This window comes from Chrysochloris asiatica, unplaced genomic scaffold (genome assembly GCF_000296735.1).
Source record: "Chrysochloris asiatica unplaced genomic scaffold, ChrAsi1.0 scaffold00196, whole genome shotgun sequence".
Classification (NCBI taxonomy): Eukaryota; Metazoa; Chordata; class Mammalia; order Afrosoricida; family Chrysochloridae; genus Chrysochloris; species Chrysochloris asiatica.
In genome coordinates, this window is record NW_006408714.1 from 5,329,492 (window position 1) to 5,348,927 (window position 19,436).

The window sequence follows — 19,436 nt, forward strand, 5'->3', positions numbered from 1 at the left end:
CAATAGCAACAACAATGCATAAAACTGCATCTCTACAGTCTATTGAATTGGTTTTCTAAAAAGTAATGCACATGATAAAGTCTTCATAGAAAACACTGCTTCTAAATTATCCCTCTTTCTACTGTAGTCCTTGAAATGCGGAATTCTCAGGTTCAGATCTTGGGTTTTTTCTATAAACTTGTCCTGAAAACTTCGACTACTGCTCTTACGAACATGAGTCATAATTACTCACCCCTGATTTTTAACTGGTTCCAATCTCTCCTCTTTCTCTCTCTCATAAAAAGCTTTGAGATATTATTTATACAATTCACAAATCACTCACTTAAATTATATCATTCAGTGGGTTTCAGTATATTGAGAGTGTACAACCATCACTAAAGTTCATTTTCTAACATTGTCATCACATTAAAAAGAAGCACTATACTGTTTGGTCATCATTTAAGTCAGCTATTCCTTTTAGCCCTTGATGTTGTTAAGTGCCACAAAACTGGTTCTGACTCACAGCGACCTTGTATAAGTTTTCTGAGGAGTGCCTGGTGAGTTTGGAACTGCCAACCTTGTGGTTCAAACCTACCTTTAATAAAAAAAATCTTCATGACCTGATAACTAAACATTTAGCATCAGAACAATGGGGATTCCTTTTATCCCCATTTCTCTTTCCAAAGCATACCACACTCATTGCTAAAATTAATATTCCTAAACACCACACTCACTGACTTTATTCTCCGCTCGGAAGCCTTAATACAAAGTTCCTAATCTTTGTATACCTAAAAAGATGAAATATATCCACTTTAACCCCCAGAAGGCTCCCATATACCTCTAATTCATCTTTCAATATATCTTCTTCATATGACTCTGCCCATCCAGTTCCTCTAGCAGATATGAGCCATTTTTATTGTCATGCCTTTGTTTCTATAATGATTTCTGCCTATATTGGCCTCCTACCTCCTATCTGTCTGGCCAAATTCTTTTTCTTTTTTCTTAACTACAGTTCCACATTGTGTCCACATTGGTCTCTTTTCTGTACAACCGAACTAATGGGTGTCACTCACTTTGGCATTAACCAAACATTCTCGTCTATCACTAGTAACATATTTTGCATAAACTTCTTATCTTCCTGAAATACTATAAACTGTTAAAAGTATTTCTCTTTTTCTATAATATTCTTAAAACTCTGTAATATTCTACAGAGGCAAAATAGTAATCCACATAGTAAATGTGCTCAGTGGGCACAGAATTAACAAATTAAGATATAAACTTCTATGAAACTTTGGATAATGGCAAATATTTTTCTGTGAAAAGTGCTAAGTTAAAAGCCAAAAAAGAATAAATTGAAAAAGAAATGAAAAGGAGGTATTTTAAGATTTTATACCAAAACTCTCAGGCTCAATGCCTGGATATCTGTCATCTTATAAAAAATGCAAGCAGTTCAATTCCATGATCACTTAAATAGACCCAGTTAGCACAACAAAGTACTTGCCTTCAGTTAAATTCATATGTAATGCATTTGGAGATTCAGAAACATCTATTTGAAATTATCGCTTTTTCTAGTTTGGGAGGGAAAGGTAGATAAAGAGGGAAAAGTAAATAGTATTTTTTATGTTCCACTTTTCTCTAAGGGATAGTTCACATTTTAGCCCCTATTTATGATAATGACTTCTGCAGATGGCTAAATATCAGGAGCTCTAAGTACTCACTGGATTGCAAGGTCAGTTTGAACCATAAGATAAGTGGTTCAAACTCACCAGCCTCTCCTTGGAAACCCTATACAGGGCTGCTATGAGTCAGAACTGACAACGTCACTTAACAACAAGTACTCACTATATAGGGAGCATATACAGAATAATTATTATTTCAAAAGTACATACAGTTCAGCTCAATTCAGAAATGAAATAAGAATCTTGGTATAACCAGTATAACAGAAATTGTATTTCATATTCACCATTTGCATTGCATTTTTAAACAATAATAAGATACTTTTCAAATAGGTATGACAAACAAATATTAGAAACCCTTTTGAAAATTACTACTTTATTTAAATGTGCTTAAATTTCTAGGTGAAGACAGTACTTCTACTCTAAATTATTGAATGATTTCTTTACATCTTACAAAGATTTACATGTGGAAGAAATTTTTAGGTATTCTTATTTCACTAAGTTCTATGGTAATTTAAAGGTTTCATTTATAATGTTGAGTGATAAAATGATTATAACAAGCTCAAAGGAATCAGGCATTATAAAAATTATAATTGATTATGATTACATGATGCTATGAAAGAACTATATAAAACTCAAATGAAATATAAATTATTCAAAGAAAATGGCTTACATGAAAAATTCATGAGTAGTTTACCAAAATGTATGCTAATTTTTACTTTTTACACATTATACCTGAAGAATTTTAGTTATCCTGATTTTTAAGAATACTTGAAGAAAACAATTATACTGAACATCTGTATCTAGTGAAAAATAAATTAGATATCAATTTTCAATTCTGTATACTTTATAACTCCAAATGATAGAATTATTTTTGTTTTTTGTGAGGGTTTTTGCTAATACAGACACTACAATACTTTATAACTGAAATGTACTATTTCACTGAAGAAAAACACAAGACAGATTTTTTTTTAAATCCCTCATATGTAATGTATTTTTCATCTAAAGATTAACAATCATAAAGTATACATTTAAATTTACTACATAATTATAAGAGATAAGTTATAATCCTTATAAAGGGATGATATACCACTTCACTCTTCATTATACTGACATTATTAATAAACTTTTACAAAGGATAACAGAACATACAACTATTTTAATTTAATCAGATAAACCCTTAATAACAAACTGTGATGTAATAATTACTGTTCCCACAAGAACAAGCCATACAAAGCTAAATATCTCTGATAAGTAGAATCAGACTTTCTTTAAATTATACAACTTTGGCATATCAAGTTATAAATATAGAAACAGTGGGACTTTGACAACAGAGAATAATTTCTTCTCCAACTGCATCCTTTCCATATTTAGGGGTGGGGAAAGGGTAGTAATTAAATGTTCTTGTTATGTACCGTGGAGCTGGTTCCGACTCATAGTGACCCCTGTACAGGGTTTCCGAGGCTGTAAATCTTTACGGGAGCAGAAAGTCTCATCTTTTGCCCGTGGAGCAGCTGGTAGTTTCGAACTGCTGACCGTGAGGATAGCAGCCCGATTCATAATTAAATAGATATAATTCAATCATTTTGGGAGTCCTGGTGTGGCGCTGTAGGTTAATGCGCCAGATTGCAAAGCCGTTTGAACTGCAAACGGCAGTTCAAGCTCACCAGCTGCTCCTCGAAAACCCTATACAGGGTCGCTATGGGTCGGAACTGACTCGATGGCACTTAACAACAACATAACTAAATCATTTTGATGTACCAACCTACACTAGATTGTAGACTATTAGCTTTGAAGATTAATCTAAATATCCTAGTCTAGAAGTAATACCTGTCTTTTCTGAGTTGACAATTGTGCATGTTCATCTTCATACTATAAGCTTACTTACAAATGACAGCTTGTCAGTAGACAAAGATCAGGGACTTTGATGAAATATTGTGGCTAGTCACTTCCCCTTAAAATATTAGGGCAGTATGATATGGAGTAAAGTGCTCTAGTAGCGTAATAATTATAAGTCAGGCTGCTAACTTCAGGTCAGCAGTTTGAAACTATCAGCGGTTACACGGGAGAAAGATGAGGCTTTCTGCTCTCATAAAGATATACAGCCTCGGAAACCCTATGCAGAGTCACTATGAGTCAGAACTGACTCCATGACACACCACCACCACCACCACCACCACCATGATATGAAGTCACCATTAGATTCAACGTCACTAAAACTAATAACAATGATTTGAAATAAAGATTGGCCTGAAATTTTTGTCAGGAAGCCAAAATCAACATGTATAAGGGTATATATTAGTACATTCCTCCTAGAAAGGTTTGTTGGCCATGATTTCCATAAATAATAACTATTAATATCTAAAGCGTATTGGTACACTGGACTGCCAAGTTGGTTTGAACTACAAGGTTGGTGGTTCAAACTCCCCAGCTGCTCCTCAGAAACACTGTGTAGGGTTGTGATGGGTCAGAACTGACTTGACAGCACTTAACAACAGCAACGAAAGTGTGTTAGACTAGAGTCATGTGGATAAAAGGATTCATTTCATCGTCTTTGTTGCTGAGAAAAAAATGCTTTCCTCTCAATAAATTAGCAATATTGAACGCAGGTTCCTAAAACATGATAATAGCTAGCATTTAAGTCCTTATTAATGTTAGGTACAATGCTATGCACTTTACATATCTTAATATATCTAATTTCACAAACTTGGGAAGTGGGTGTTAGGATTACATTAATTTTAGAGTAAGAAACTGAAGTGTGTAGGTTTAGTAACCTATCTTAGGTCACACCGCACCAAAAGGAATTTGAGTTTTTAACTCAGGTAATGTAGGTTCAGAGAATATGCTCTTAGCCACTATACTTGACTTTTGTTATTGTTAAGTGCTGTCAAGTCGGTTCTGACCCATGGCAACTCCATATAGGGTTTCCGAGGAGCAGCTGGTGAGCTTGAACCTGCCGACCTGGCGGTTCAAAGCGACTTTGCAGTCCAGTGCATCAACCCACAGCACCACACTAGGACTCCTTCAATATTTGACTACTTCAATAAATATTAATGAATACATTAATAGTTTTCCATAACAATGCATTCTCCCTAATCATCTCTGCTTTGTAGAAATTCTACAAAAAGCCCTTCATGAAAAGAGCTGTTTGAGGCTGAGGAGTTAACCTACTGCCAGGGAGTAAATTTTGATTTATGGCACTGGTGGTGGTTGTGTCCTATCAAGCAGGTTTCAACTCATAGATATCCTGTATAAGATTTTCAAGGATATAAATCTTTATGGGAGCAGAAAGCCTCATGTTTCTTCTGTGGTGTGACTGGTAGATTCGAACTGCTGACCTTGAGGTTATCAGCCCAACAGGTAACCCACTAAGCCACAGGGACCACCCTATATAGGATTTCCAAGACTGTAAATCTTTATAGGAGAAGACAGCCTCGTCTTTCTTCTGCAGAGCACTTGGTGGTTTGAAATTGCCCTGTGGTTAGTAGTCTATCTAATCCACAGCATTACCAGGGCTCCTTGGGGCTAAGGACAGTGGTGCTGAAAAATAAATAGCCTCTTTCTAGAATAAAGAATGACTGAGAATTCCACTCAGAAATGTTTGGATATTTGGTCTGATTCATTGTAGAAGAATCAGGCATGCTTTTTTCTCTGCAGGTGATCCAAATGCTACCAAATAATGCTCCTGTCCCCACTGCACCTCTCAATTCCAATACAGCTCCCTAAGGAGAACAGGAAAGAACCCATTTGCTATCTTAGCCCAGATTTGTTAGTATTTTGAAACTGAAATTTGAAGATTGCAAGATTCATTATATGTATAAACCCCAGCTTAACACCTAGTCCACACTGATTCACTTACTCTTTATTTATATTAAGAAAAGACAAAATTACTTTTATTGGCAAAGTCTCAGTAACATGTTAAACATTAACTACTGTTAAAGGTGTCAACCTGTGAACACAAATTTGATTCCTTAAATGTTTGAAGTAGCACTAGATGTTACTTACTGTTCCTATGGACATTTTATTGACCATAACAACAATATGGACACTCTGTAGTATAAGTGTGGTGCTGCAGGATAATGCACTGGACTGCAAGGTCAGTTTGAACCACAAGGTCGGCAGTTCAAACCCACTAGCTGCTCCTCGGAAACCCTAGACAGGATTGCTATGAATTGGAACCAATTCAACAGTACTTAACAACACAAAATAGTGTAAGTATTTGCTAAAAGGACTTTAAGTAAAAAGAATGCGTTTCCAAGCTTATTATATAGCAATTGTATCTCACTGCAGCAATTCTAACAAACATATTGATTTTCTGGAATTAACTTTTCATACTCAATATTTTAATGTTATTAATATGATGTTTTTAGAAATAATTGAAACATTGGAAATATATAATGAACAGCCGAATTTTCTTTTACTTCGATGTAGGAAAGTCAGAGAAATGAAAATCACCATGATATCAACTGTCATATTACAATACATTATTTACATAAAAGTAAAATCAATTTAGGATAATTTGATTTATAATACATCTTATGATGTATTCGAAGTTTAGGGTTTCTTCCTGAGAAAATTTCACAAATCATTATTTTGTATTACAAACTACAAGCATTTAAACAAACAAAACAAAAAAAGAAAAGTCATTCATTTATGTAAGTTTTCTTGTCCTAGTTTATGCCTGTTGATGATTTCAACTGCCCTAAACTGGGTTTCTTGGATACTTTGACTTTCAGGATCTGGAAAGGACATTAGAGATCATCTACTCCAATCCCTTCGTTTTATGGCCCGGGACACTGAGCCCAGAAAAGATAGCTGAGTGACTTCAGGCAAGTTTCCTACCAAGTGTTAGAGCCAGGACCTGAAGCCAGGTCTCCTGATGCCCAGTTAGGAGCCAGGTCTCCTGATCTCTAGTCCAAGGATCTTTCCATTACACAAACTGACTCTATTTGCGGCTATGCTGGGTTTCTCACACTGATCAAGCTGTTTGCAAATGATCACATTCACCAAATAAAATGCCCTTGATGACAAGTCATGGGGCCTTGGAGCACAGCTGTATAACTTAGTTCTATTTTAATTAATCATGCTCTTTTCTTTCCTGTAACATTTCATTGACTGCTCATTGATAATAATGTAAAAATATAAGTTCCTTGACATGTTCTTCGAAATCCTGGTGTGGTGCTGTGGGTTAATGTGCTAGACTGCAAAGTCCATTTGAACAACAAGGTCAGTGGTTCAAGCTCACCAGCCGCTCCTTGGAAACCCTATACAAAGCACTATGGGTCAGAACCAATGAGATGGCATTTAACAACAACAACAACAACAACATAGTCTTCAAGGCCATAGATGGTTGGGTCTGAAGAGATTTCATATAACTCTCTGCCTCTTTCTGTGCTGTTGACTCTAGTCTTCATTCAGTTCTTCCAGCTCACTAAACTTGGTCCTATCTCAGCACATGCTGCTCTCTCCACTCAGAAGCTCTGATTTGTCTGCCTAGCCTTTGACTCATATAATCTTTGATCTCAGTTTAAATATGTCTCCCTTAGAACAATTTCATCAAGCCCTCTGATCATTTTGTCCTACCCAAAGCATTGGCTTATATTCTTATTGCAACTTATAACTTTTAGTGCTTAAAATAACTCTAATCGATTAATTATGCAATCAATTGCTTAATGAATATATTTCTGTGTCAATCTAGTCGAAAATAGGACAGATACTGTGTTTAGTCTCATACACCACTCGCAGAGTAATGGTTATGAGTCAGGCTGCTAACCTCAAGGTCAGCAGGTCGAAACGACCAGCCCTTCCACAGGAGAAAGATGAGGCTTTCTGCTCCCATAAAGATTTATACTTTAGAAACCCTATATAGGGTCATTATGAACCAGAGCCGACTCCATGGCACACAATAACCACCACCATAGAGTTTCTGAAGCTGTATATCTTTGTTGTTAAGTGCCGTCGAGTCGGTTCTGACCCATAGCGACCCTGTACAGGGTTTCCGAGGGTGTAAATCTTTACGGGAGTAGAAAGCCTCATCTTTCTCCCACGGAGCGGCTGATAGTTTCGAACCTCTGACCTTAAGGTTCGCAGTCCGATTCGTAACCACTACACTACCAGAGCTCCTCACAGGGGCAGAAAACCTCTCCTTTCTTCCACGGAGTAGCTGGTGGATTTAAGCTGTTGACCTTACAGTTAGCAGTCCAACGCATAACCCATTCACACCAGGGCTAATCACAATCCGTTTATTCATTGATGCCTACATGTTAGATCTTGTTCTAAAGGTAAAAATCCCGTTTACAATTCCAACAACCCAATGAAGCTGGTACAATTACTAAACTTATTTTCCATATATAAAGAACTGAGGCACAGTGCATTAAGATACTTGTCAATTATCATTTAACTAGTAAGTAGTAGACTGACATTTGCATTTCTAAGCACTCTGATTCCAGAGTCCATTTCTTTAACCAATATATTATGCTGCTACACACTCAGATATTTATTGAATAAGTGAATAAGTTTGTGTACATATTAACCCAATGCATCACCCACTATAGTATCAGGGCTCCTAAAGTTTACAATTACACTGGAGTGGCATTGTATGATAAACACAGGACTAGTCAATTCCTGGTGTGGCACTATTGGTTAATGCGCTAGACTGCAAAGTCCACTTGAACTGGGAGACCTGTGGTTCAAACTCACCAGCTGCTCCTTGGAAACTCTATACAGGCTCACTAAGGGTCCGAACCAGACTCGGCAGCCCTGAACAATAACAACAACATTAAACTACAAAGTTATAGTTCAAATTCACTAGTCACTCTCAGAAACACTATACATTATAATTCAGAACTGACTTGAAGGCACACACTAACAACATATAACAGAGAAGAGATAAAAATAAGGATAAAAATTAAAAACATACTGTGTTTATAGCAGGCACTGCCTATGAATTATATCTATTTTAATCATTTAATTCCACAAGAACTCTATAAAGCAGAATTTTAAACCAGTTCGAACTGGTTTAGCCAAGATCTATGAAGCAAAACTGGAACAAACCTGAATTTTTTAATTTTGAGTATACTGGAACCAGAAAAATTAAAGGTCAAAAGCCTGCTAGACACTTAATGTCCTTCTTAGAAAATAAGGGCCTCCTAAGTGTTGGACTCCTGGTGTGGCACTGTGCGTTAATGCACTGGCTGCAAAGTCGCTTTGAACCTCAAGATCAGCGGGTTCAAGCTCACCAGCTGCTCCTCAGAAACACTCAACAAGGTTGCTATGGGTCAGAACAAACTTGAAGGCACTTAACAACAACAAAGCATTCTATAGCAACCAAATCTCTTGCTTGTCACATTTTGAGTGAGTTGGAACAGTGGTGCCCTGCTCAAAGATGGTAGCCAATTATAACATTTTGAATGTGTGTTTCAGCGGTCCTGCCAATAATCTCATCTCACACAGGCTCCTGAAAGGGTTCACTACACTTCTTCCGAGTCTCCCATCCCCGGGTTTCAACTGTAATCTTCCCTGTTCAATGATCACCCAAATTTTCAAAATTTGGGTCTGTACCACATTTGCTTCACAGTCATGACTGAAGCACTTCAAACCGGTTAAAGCCTTACTGCAAAGCAGATACTACTATTATCACCTTTTTCAGATGAGAAGACTCATCTGTACTTTATACCATTATTCTTAGGATAGCCTGTATCTGAAGGCATCACCAGGTTAATAAACAATTGTTGGTATAACTATCACTACTGAGTCACGGATGAACAAAACAAAGAGAGTATCCATTTCTTTAGGCTACACTGAATCAAAGGAATCAGTTATCCACAGCTGTTACTATATCGTGGACTCCCTCCTCAGTTGCATAGAGACATTATGAAAGGTTATGCTCTGTCCTTCTGGTGGATATTGCCTTATACCAGCCTGTGGGGTCTGGTATAAAGGGAGTGCTTTTTGCACTTGGTCCCCAATTCACTTCTTGTTGAAGACCCTTATGGAGGGTACAGCCTGCACACACGTATTAAGCTACACAAAATTGCTCAAATAGTATGCTCACAGTGGGGAAAGAAAGGAAATATCTAACCACAGCCTAACAGGTCAGCAAAACAATCAAAGAAAAATTCAAATGCTGCAAAAATCCAGAGCCAGGGTAAGCATAAAAGCCTTGCTAAAATTTCAAATGGACAGAGTTCTTCTCCCTAAAAATTTCAGGATTGCACTTACCTTGAAGGGGGTCTTTAAATAATTTTTAAATGTTGGAGAAAACCAAACTCCAATTTATTGACACCCTACTAATTTTATGTTTAGTCAATATTTAAATCTTCTATCTTATCAGCTCTACAAGGGTCTTTTCCTTATGTCTTAAATCGATTATATTCTCTGTGAAACTGTTAATAAAAATAGCATTGCTATAAATAATGGTCCTTGAATGTATGGTTCCATAATACACACCACAGTTATTTTATCCTGTGGATATGTCAGCACAACAAGAAAAAAGAGGTAGCCTTAGCATGAAGCTGCATTTTTTTTGCTTAACAATCATACTTTTTGAAGAACACTTAAAAACAAAAGTGAATTGAGAAGAAAAATTTTAGCTCAAGGTGGGATGACATTAGTCAGCTCATTGGAACAAAGGCTGGATATTTTTGTTTCCAAGTTTGAGTATTCAGCAATTTTAGAAGGTGTGCTATTAAAGTAGAGCAAAGAAATCTAGCTTTAGAAGCCAGACTTCACAAAAAACCTGTGGCCTTTGTATGCAATGTACAAAGGATAGGTCAAGCTGGTCAGCTGCATGGAAGAAAAGTAAAATAGAAATCAGAGGTGCAGATAGATCAAATAAAAAACTTGACCATATTTCCACATTTCAATGCATGCTAATGTAACAAATACTGGGAAATTCACTGAAATTTACATGTGTTTCAGGTTTCCCAGATGAAAAATCCAAATAATGAAAGCCTTTCATTCCAAAGTGCTGTCAAATGCTCACGTGAAGGACACTATAGGAGGAGAGAAAGAAAGAAAGATAGAAAGAAAGAAAGAAAAAAAGCTGTTATCTTCTTTGCTCACAAAATGCAATCTTATAACCTTACCTAATAGATTGGTTAACCACAAGGCCAGATCTTCTTTCATCGGTAGCAAATTAGCTTCATGTCTGCTGGCCAGCCATTGGCTATATTGATGCATATCAGAGAGGCCAGGTCCACTGCGTACCTTTGGACTCAGAGCAGTGCACATTATTTATCCACTTGTAATACCTGTTTTGGAAACAAAAGAGCAATTGCTTTTTATACAGACCTCTTGTGTTAAAATCTTGCCACCAATGACCAAGCAATGAACTTGATCCATGGATGTTTTGATAATAAGTCACATTATTAATTATTAAACCCCATGAAACACTATTTGCTTTATCTGTTCTAGTCCTCACACTCTGGCCAACCCATTGGTAGAAAACACCAGCAATTAAAGGTCAAGCAGAAAATCAAATGGTGAGCACTGTGTTTGTATAAAACACTGTATTTGGTAAAACTCAGCATCTAAGGCAAGACATTCCCATTTATTCAACACAATTATAAGTGGCTAAATTCAATGTTTATTGTCTAATTTGAAAACTCCCATTGTTTGGATTAATTTTTGAAACCAGCATTTTCTATAGAAATTTTGGTGCTTGCAAAGATAGTAAGCCATTTGGCCTTCTGGGTTCTGAATGGTTTTTGGTAAACATGTGGGTATTATTCTTAAGACTACTGCTTAGAAGGGTAAAGTCAGCACTTGGTTCCTTATATATGACTAAGCAATCATGGACTCTAAATTCAGTGCATTGAATGGGATGAAGGGGAGGAGGTTAATTCAGAAAGTGCCTCCTACACTCCTCTCATTTTATAGACAATGAAGACAACAACCAGATAGCCTAAGTGACTCAGCCAAGATCATACAGCTAGATAACAGTAAAGAGTGGCTTCACCCTAGTCTTCTACCCCCAAACTACTACTATTTCCAGATGATTCACTGATAATCTAAGCATTCCATCAGATTTCTAACAAACATTGATACAGGTTCTTCTTTTGACATGCATTGTGCTCTCTTTATTCACTGAATCTCCTCACTTTATATGCTTTACATGTTTGGTTTTCTTTGTAATCATCTTTAGAACAGAAGAAACTAAATATCTTACATTTAAGATCAAAGATATTCTATTAACTTAATCATGAGTAACCACATCTTCCTATATAGGATTTAGAAAAAGTATTTTAATATATAGTTAGTCTTGCATGTAATACTTTTTATAGGATTTAAGACCACAAAAGTGATACTAAATCAGCTAAATACTCAGAATACATTTGACAGCACATCGGATCCCATTCTCTATCCAAAGAGTGCAAATGAATGACTAATTAATAATGAGATTTATATGATTATCATGATGTTTTTGGCTGTATTTCCCTATCTATGGTCTAGTAAATCTATCAAAGTAAATTATGTACTCTCTTGTAGAATTTAGTCTTTAGAATACTACAAGTATAGCATTCTAACTCAGATAAACTCAAACTCTGATTCACTTGTTGTTGTTAAGTGCCATCGAGTCGGATTCGACCCATAGCGACCCTGTACAGGGTTTCCGAGGGTGTAAATCTTTACGGGAGTAGAAAGCCTCATCTTTCTCCCGCGGAGTGGCTGGTAGTTTCAAACTGCTGACCTTAAGGTTCGCAGCCCGATTCGTAACCACTACACTACCAGAGCCCCTGATTCACTTAGAATAGACTAATTTCAGTCCTTTAGAGAATAAGACATCAAAACCCTTCAGAAAAGTTCAAAACATTTTTCCTGTGGTATTAGAAAAGACTTCAGGGAGTATAAGTAAATACCAAAAAGATATTATAAATATACCATTTAAAAGGATAGACAATTTCATTTTTGCAACAATTACTCTCCAGAGTATAGTTTTACATATTTCATTTGAAAAATCGTCTCTATAAATCTATATCTAAACATCCAAAGTGAATTACGTAAATATTTTCATTTTACTTAGAGGGGACAAATTTCCACTTTTTCCTGTCTTTTTGCTGTCTAACCATGTAGTTGGTGAAATTGTTTTCAATACACCTTGCCATATGTTTCTAAATCTTCAGTACAGAACATTGACTTTGTTTATTCTTTTGCAGTTAATGACTTACTCATATAATGTATTAAAACTTTCTCCAAAATCTGTGATTAAACACTGAAATCTAACACATTTTTATTCTAGTCTTTAAAAAATATTTCTAGTTCCAGGAAAGCATAAAACTTCTCTGTAGCTGGTTTGGATTCTATAAGCTAGCTAGCCTCAGAAACAAACGTTTACAGCAGGCCTCTTTGGGGTTCAACCCCCTGCTGAGACATTGCCTTTCCACGGAGATACACTGATTTAGAATCTACATTTTAGCAAGATAAGGATCACCTGGTGATCTTCCTAAAATGTAGGTCTTGATCAGTATATTTGGGGTGGAAATTAAAATTCTCAACAAGAGGTCAAACCAGAAAGAATCACTTCGAAGTCCTGCATTTAAGAGATAAGACATTTAAGCTCATAATTCATACATCTAAATAGCTCATTTAAATCTTAAAAGCGTTACCTCTAGAATGCCTTTCTTCTCAAGACACAATCTCTCCCACTCCTTTCCTGAAAGTGAGATGTGGTAGGTCAGTAACATTAACTACACCCTATTATGTGCTCTGCAACTTCCATTTAAAGATCAGAGTCCTATTTTGCTCTATAAAAGCAAGAAGACACTTCAGATTCTTAAGCTCATTGTCCAGCAAAGAATTCATGAAGGGATAGTTTACAGTAAACCTAATGGCATGTAACAGTTTCAATGAGTCCGAGGGATACAATCCTTCCCCTTAATACTTCTGAACAGTGAAGTTTTTCTTTTCCTTGACAGTGGCACATTTATTTCTCATGTAGTCTGTCCCATCTTTTGCCAGAAATGTAACTCAAACTATCTTCTAATGTTTACAGATGATCATTAAGTAAAAGCAAATAAGAATAATTAAGCAATTTTAATTTTGCTACTTCATGTTGTTACTATTAAGTGCCATCCTGTCACTTCTGGCTCATAATGATTCTACATAGGGTTTCCTAGAAGCAGCTGGTGGGTTTGAACCACCCACCTTGAGGTTAGTAGTCCAGTGCTTATCCTATAAGGCCACACCAGGACTCCTTTGTAATAACTTTTTAGTTATGTTGGCTCTTGTTGTGTAGCATTATGCTTCCCAAATACACAAAACTTAGTGGCTAGTCAACATCCAATAGAAGGTAAATGATTAAACTTGTACCAAATATGTAGAAATGCAAAGGCACTATCACAAAGCAGTGATGTCTTTATTTAAATATCTTCTGAAAAGAATTAGGATTGTCAATCCAATTACTCCTGAAGCTTTTTTCACATTTCAAATTATCATCAGATTTAGCATGACTCAGTGGTTTAGTTGAAAGTCACTGTGTGGAGGTCTTAGATTAAGAATTGGCTGAGACATAAACAGAAAACATGGATATGGCTCCAATAAGCAGGGTCAACATTTGTAGAAATTTGCCTCAGTATGAATTAATTTCCAAACAACAATGATTAAAATATGATGAGGAAATGTCAAATAAATTTGTATTACCATGATAAAAAAAAATCACTATAGAACTATACAGTCTTTATTTTTGCTTGTGTTGCTGTTAATTCCAGCTCACAGATACCCCAGGTGCTAATCAGTGTTTGTACATTGTGGATGGACAAAGAACAAATCATAACAAAAAAAATTATACTGGTGAGTAAAATTCTCCAGTCGTTGCTCAGATACCCTATACAGGGCTGCCATGCGATGGAATCAACTCAATGGCATTTATCAACAACAACAAAAGTAGATAACTCAACCCTAAGGGCATGGAATTCAGAAAAATAAGATTTAAAGGGAAAAGCCTGTAACAACTTACTAAAGTTTTTTTCAAAGAATGTGTGTGTATTTTTTTCCCTTCTGTTTCTTAGCAGGAGAGATTCTGGAATGACGATTATGAATATGATGAGAGTGCAACTAGCCCAGAGGAAGAAGAAAAATTAATGACTCTGAAAGTAAAATATCAGATGTCTAAAGACTGTCTAGTCTACTGTTGCTCCAGAATCTCTGGTGAAGACATCACAGTTGGACTCTCAAGCAAAAGTATTCTTTTCCACCACCTAGAGGTATGCTTTGATTAAGAACTAGACGGCTTCATAATCTCTAGATTTCGGTGTTAGAGAAAGTGTATAGAAAATACATTGGAGAGAAAGGAAAATAGAAATAAAATTATAAACTTCATATCACTAGCACAGTTAAGAAAATTATGGATGGAATACTGGAATTACACTTAGAAGTCCTAAGGTCAAATACTGGACACTGGGGGTCAATGCTCTGGACTGCAAAGTCTGTTTGAATCACAAGGTTGGTGGTTCAAGCTCACCAGTCGTTCCTTGGAAACTCTCTACAGGGTCACTATGGGTCACAACAACAACAACAATGGGTCGGAACCAACTCAAGGGCACCTAACATCAACAACATCTAGTTATCGAAGGAGTTCTTGTAGTATAGTGGGTTGTGTGTTGGGCTGCTAACGGCAAGGTCAATAGTTTGAAACCACCAGCTGCTCCACAGGAGAAAGATGAGGCTGTCTACTCCAGTTAAATTTTACAACCTCAGAAACCCTATACAGAGTTGCTGTGAGTTGATGGTTCACAACCACCACCATCAACGCCCAGCCATTTGGTAGCTGTTTTATTCTGGTTATATGACTTTTTCTTCTTGTGCCTTAGTTCTCCCATGCGCATAATGAACGCTAACGTCTCAAAAGATATGTGTGAGGGTCAAATGTTTGTGACAGTAGTTGGCATATCTTTCATACACAAAAAATACTTCTTGTTGTTAAGTGTTGTCGGTCAGTTCCGACTCACAGCGACACTGAGTAGGGCTTCCTAGAAGCTGGTGGGTTTGAACTGCTGACCTTTTGGTTAGCTTATCTTATAATGCCTCACCAGAACGCTAAATAAAAATGAACACAAAGAAAGTGTGAAAAAATTTCCATTCACTTACTAAAATTATTATTTTTTTTAATGCTGCATCTTTAGCAACATTCTTTAGAACTTCAAGTCATTGACAAAAGATCAAGAACAAGTAGAGAAGTGAATACATATTGAAGTATTGATGAAATAAAACCATATAACGAGAAACCAAAGGAGCTCTAGTACCGTACTGGTTACGAATAGGGTTGCTAACCTCAAGGTCGGCGGTTCGAAACTACTAGTGGTTCCGCGGGAGAAAGATGAGGCATTCTGCTCCCGTAAAGATTTACAGCCTCGGAAACCCTGTGCAGGGTCACTATGAGTCGGAACCGACTCCACAGTACTTAACAACAACAACGAGAAACCAAACAGGTGTTTGTTTGTTCATACTGAAAGAGATGATACTCCCCAAGATGAAGAAGGCAATGTTCTAAAATTTTTAGTTTGCATAAGCTTTAGTTTTTAATTTTTGTAACAAATAATACTATATTTTTGACACCAGTTAACAAATATTCATCAATTAAAATAATAAAAGTTATCATTTCTTCTCCACCTAAGACCCCCTAATTGTGATAATTTATAACAATGAGTTCTAATGAACACACAGGCAAGGGTCCCATCCCTGGAGGCAACATAAGCTCTTATCTGTAGCACTGACACCATTTCATCTGGCCAGTTGTTGAGAGTAACCCAAGTTATGGGGGTGAATCAATGAAACAATAAAGTTTATGTGATTCATACATTAATAACACTATATTTAAACTTTGAAAACAAAAATGCCCACAATTGAACACCTCTCCAAAATTTGGGAGGGAACGATGTTAATGCCACCCTTAAAGCTAGACTCAAAAGAATAAATAACAACTCACAATTCAAGATGCCCTTTCAGTATTTTGGATTCTTTATGATATGTTTTCACTAGTCGGTAATATTTCCACAGAAGTATATATTCTAAACCAATGCCATGAATAAAAATCTTAATGTAAGACTCTAATCAGAAAATAAGGTGTAAAGTTTAACCAGGAAGATAACTTCAGATCTGGTGAATAGTCCTTTATTTCTGACTCAGGGGAGCAACTTGTCCAAAAAGAAAAGAAACCCAATGTATATGCAAAATTCCTAGTTTATCTTATTATGTAATAAAATCTTTAAACCCAACTGAATCTTTCAAGATGTATGTTGTCAAATTCCTAGTTATTAACAAGGGAGTGAAGGCTTACAGAGATGTTCTTTCCAAAGAAACAAAGCTATTCAGTCACAGAGTCATTAAAAAGATCCCAACTGTGTTGGACTGCAAAGTCGCTTTAAACCACAGGTTGGTAGTTCAAACTCACCAGCCACTCCTCGGAAACCCTATACAGGGTCACTATGGGTTGGAATCGACTCGACAGCACTTAATAACAACAACTCAGCCCTCCTGGTGCACAGTTCCAAGGCAGAATAATGCTGACCCTCACCAGGGGTCTGTTTTATCCTGTAGTCTCATAGATGATTTGTCTTGAATCAAATGATGGTATACCTGTAATGGTTTCTTCTTAAGTCATAAAAACAAACAAAGGATGAATGGGAATTGATTTCTTATATTTTCATGGCATTAGAAATTGTTTGCCAAGTTTTGTTGTTCTTATTTTTAATTCTACTAAGCCATTCCACCAAACAATTTAGTACAGGCCTTTGGACTTCTACAAGATTCACTCAGAGATTATCCGATTGAAAACCTTCGGAAAGTAATTTATCAAGTAGACCATTTAAGGAATTGATATTATTCAGTTAGAACATCAACATTTCATCTGAATAATAAGTTAAAACTTAATTCAACAGAAATGTGTGTGTATTGTATATAATACAAAGGTTTTTCTTAACTATAATGAAGTTGGGGGATAGCAGAATTCTACACTATTTAAAATCACAAGAGGGCTTCAAAAAGTTTATGGAAAATTGAATTAAAGATACTGGAAGTTCTCCATGAACTTTTTGAAACTTCAAATTCAAAACATTTAAGATAGAAAATGACACAAGCATTGTACTCGTTTTCACTGAAAGTATGTCTACCTTCTACCCAGTTCTTTTCTATGGTCAGAAAACATTGAATGGAAAGCTTTGGTAATTGCTCAGGAGAAATGGAAAGAAACAGTATGACTCCATTTGTCACCTCAACATAGAAACCACAAAGGTACCAAAAATAACGCAACGACATCAGTTACAATTTTAATAAAAGACCATCTGCAAGTAAATTGTTAGAGCTATTATTCATTTTAACCAGTCTTCTGAAGACTCTCGAAGTCTCCAATGTGAGCTTCAGCAAGTTTCTAAAGTAACTGTTGTTAAGTACTGTGCAGTCCGTTCTGACTCATAGTGACCTTGCACAGGGTTTCCAAGGCTGCAAATCTTTACAGGAGTAGAAAGCCTCATCTTTGTCCCGCGGAACAGCTGGTAGTTTCGAACTGCCGACCTTGAGGTTAGCAGCCCAATTCTTAACCACTACGCTACCAGAGCTCCTTTTAAAAAGCTTACTAAGACCTGACAATTCACCTCACCTGCACATTTAAGGGTTCTTACCAAGGTAACAAAAAACTTCTGTGGCAATCAGATGACCTTTTGTACCAGGTGAAATAAAATTTACCATGTAAATTTCTTTCCCAGTAAATACAATCCACATCACCTAAGCATGGTGTTAGATAATAAAATAAAGACATATGTCCTGACCCTTAATAGCATACAGACTGAGATCCAAAGTACCTTTTTGTTTCAAAACTAATCTAGGAGCCATGTGTAAACGTTGCAATGTGTGTCCCATGCCTCAAACATTTGCCCCTTACCTTCTCTCAGGCAATCCGGGGGAGGGCACCCATGTTGGAGAGGACCACCACAGCCACCACCTTCTCCACAGTTAGGGGGTAGCATTCCTTGAAAAGGAACGCATTGATCAATTGCAAAGACAGGCTGAGCAAATCAGATCCCAGCTGTAGTTAATCAGCTGTGAGGAGACTGGGGAAAGAAGCAAAGAGCACAAGGCTTGTTCTCAGCCTTGCCTCAGCCGGTCTCAGGGGAAAGGTGGGGAGGAAAGGTGGACTTCCTCTGCTGGGCTGGCACATCCGAACTGTCTGAGCCTTTAAAATGGGTGTTCCAGTGCACAAGCAGATCTGATTTCCTCCACCTAGGAATCTCTCTACACAACTGATCTAGCTTTGTGGGAGAAGCTCTTGGGGGTGGGGAGAGTTTGGAAGCAGAGTAAAGTTTTACAAACTACTGGCTGTAAAAGGATGGAAACGAGGGAGGTGAGAGGATGAAGATGACAGAGACAGGGAGGGTAAACATTGATTTTTCAAGAAAGGTTAAATGGGACTAAACAACTGAGTAACCCACCCCAACAACAATTGTAATGGAATGCAAAAAAAAAACAGAACCTGTTTAACTCTTGCTTTTCTGGCTTTTACGCCTTGCCATATTGCAGAAACGTTGGATGTTTGAGCTAGATTAATGGCAGGTTACTTTATAACTGATAGAATTTAACTCTGTCAAGGTAATGAAAGCCTTTAAACCAAAATTGGCTCTTGTGCTCCCCAATAAGTTTCAGGTTCCAAAACCCTGCGCTTTAGAGTGGATAAAAAGAACACTAGTATGCAAGAAATCCCCTAAGTCGGTTAATTCATAGGCTAGCGTTTGTTTATTTAATGAAAAAGCTCTACTCTGTCAAACTCATCAGTTGAAAATAACTAGTATCCTT

The 19,436-nt window shown here is 36.7% G+C and overlaps 1 protein-coding gene across 1 annotated transcript in view; it reads right to left on the bottom strand.

Annotated features, from left to right (window-relative positions):
- Positions 1–18,744, bottom strand: part of GAS2 (growth arrest-specific 2) — a 196,544-nt gene extending 177,800 nt beyond the window's left edge. Inside the window, exons 1-2 of the mRNA XM_006872394.1 lie at positions 18,529–18,744; positions 10,742–10,906 (exon numbers count right to left, since the gene is read on the bottom strand). Of these exons, the coding sequence (XP_006872456.1) occupies positions 10,742–10,886 (145 nt within the window). The 5' untranslated portion in view covers positions 10,887–10,906; positions 18,529–18,744. The remainder of the gene's footprint in view (positions 1–10,741; positions 10,907–18,528) is intronic.
- Positions 18,745–19,436: the final 692 nt, after the last annotated feature.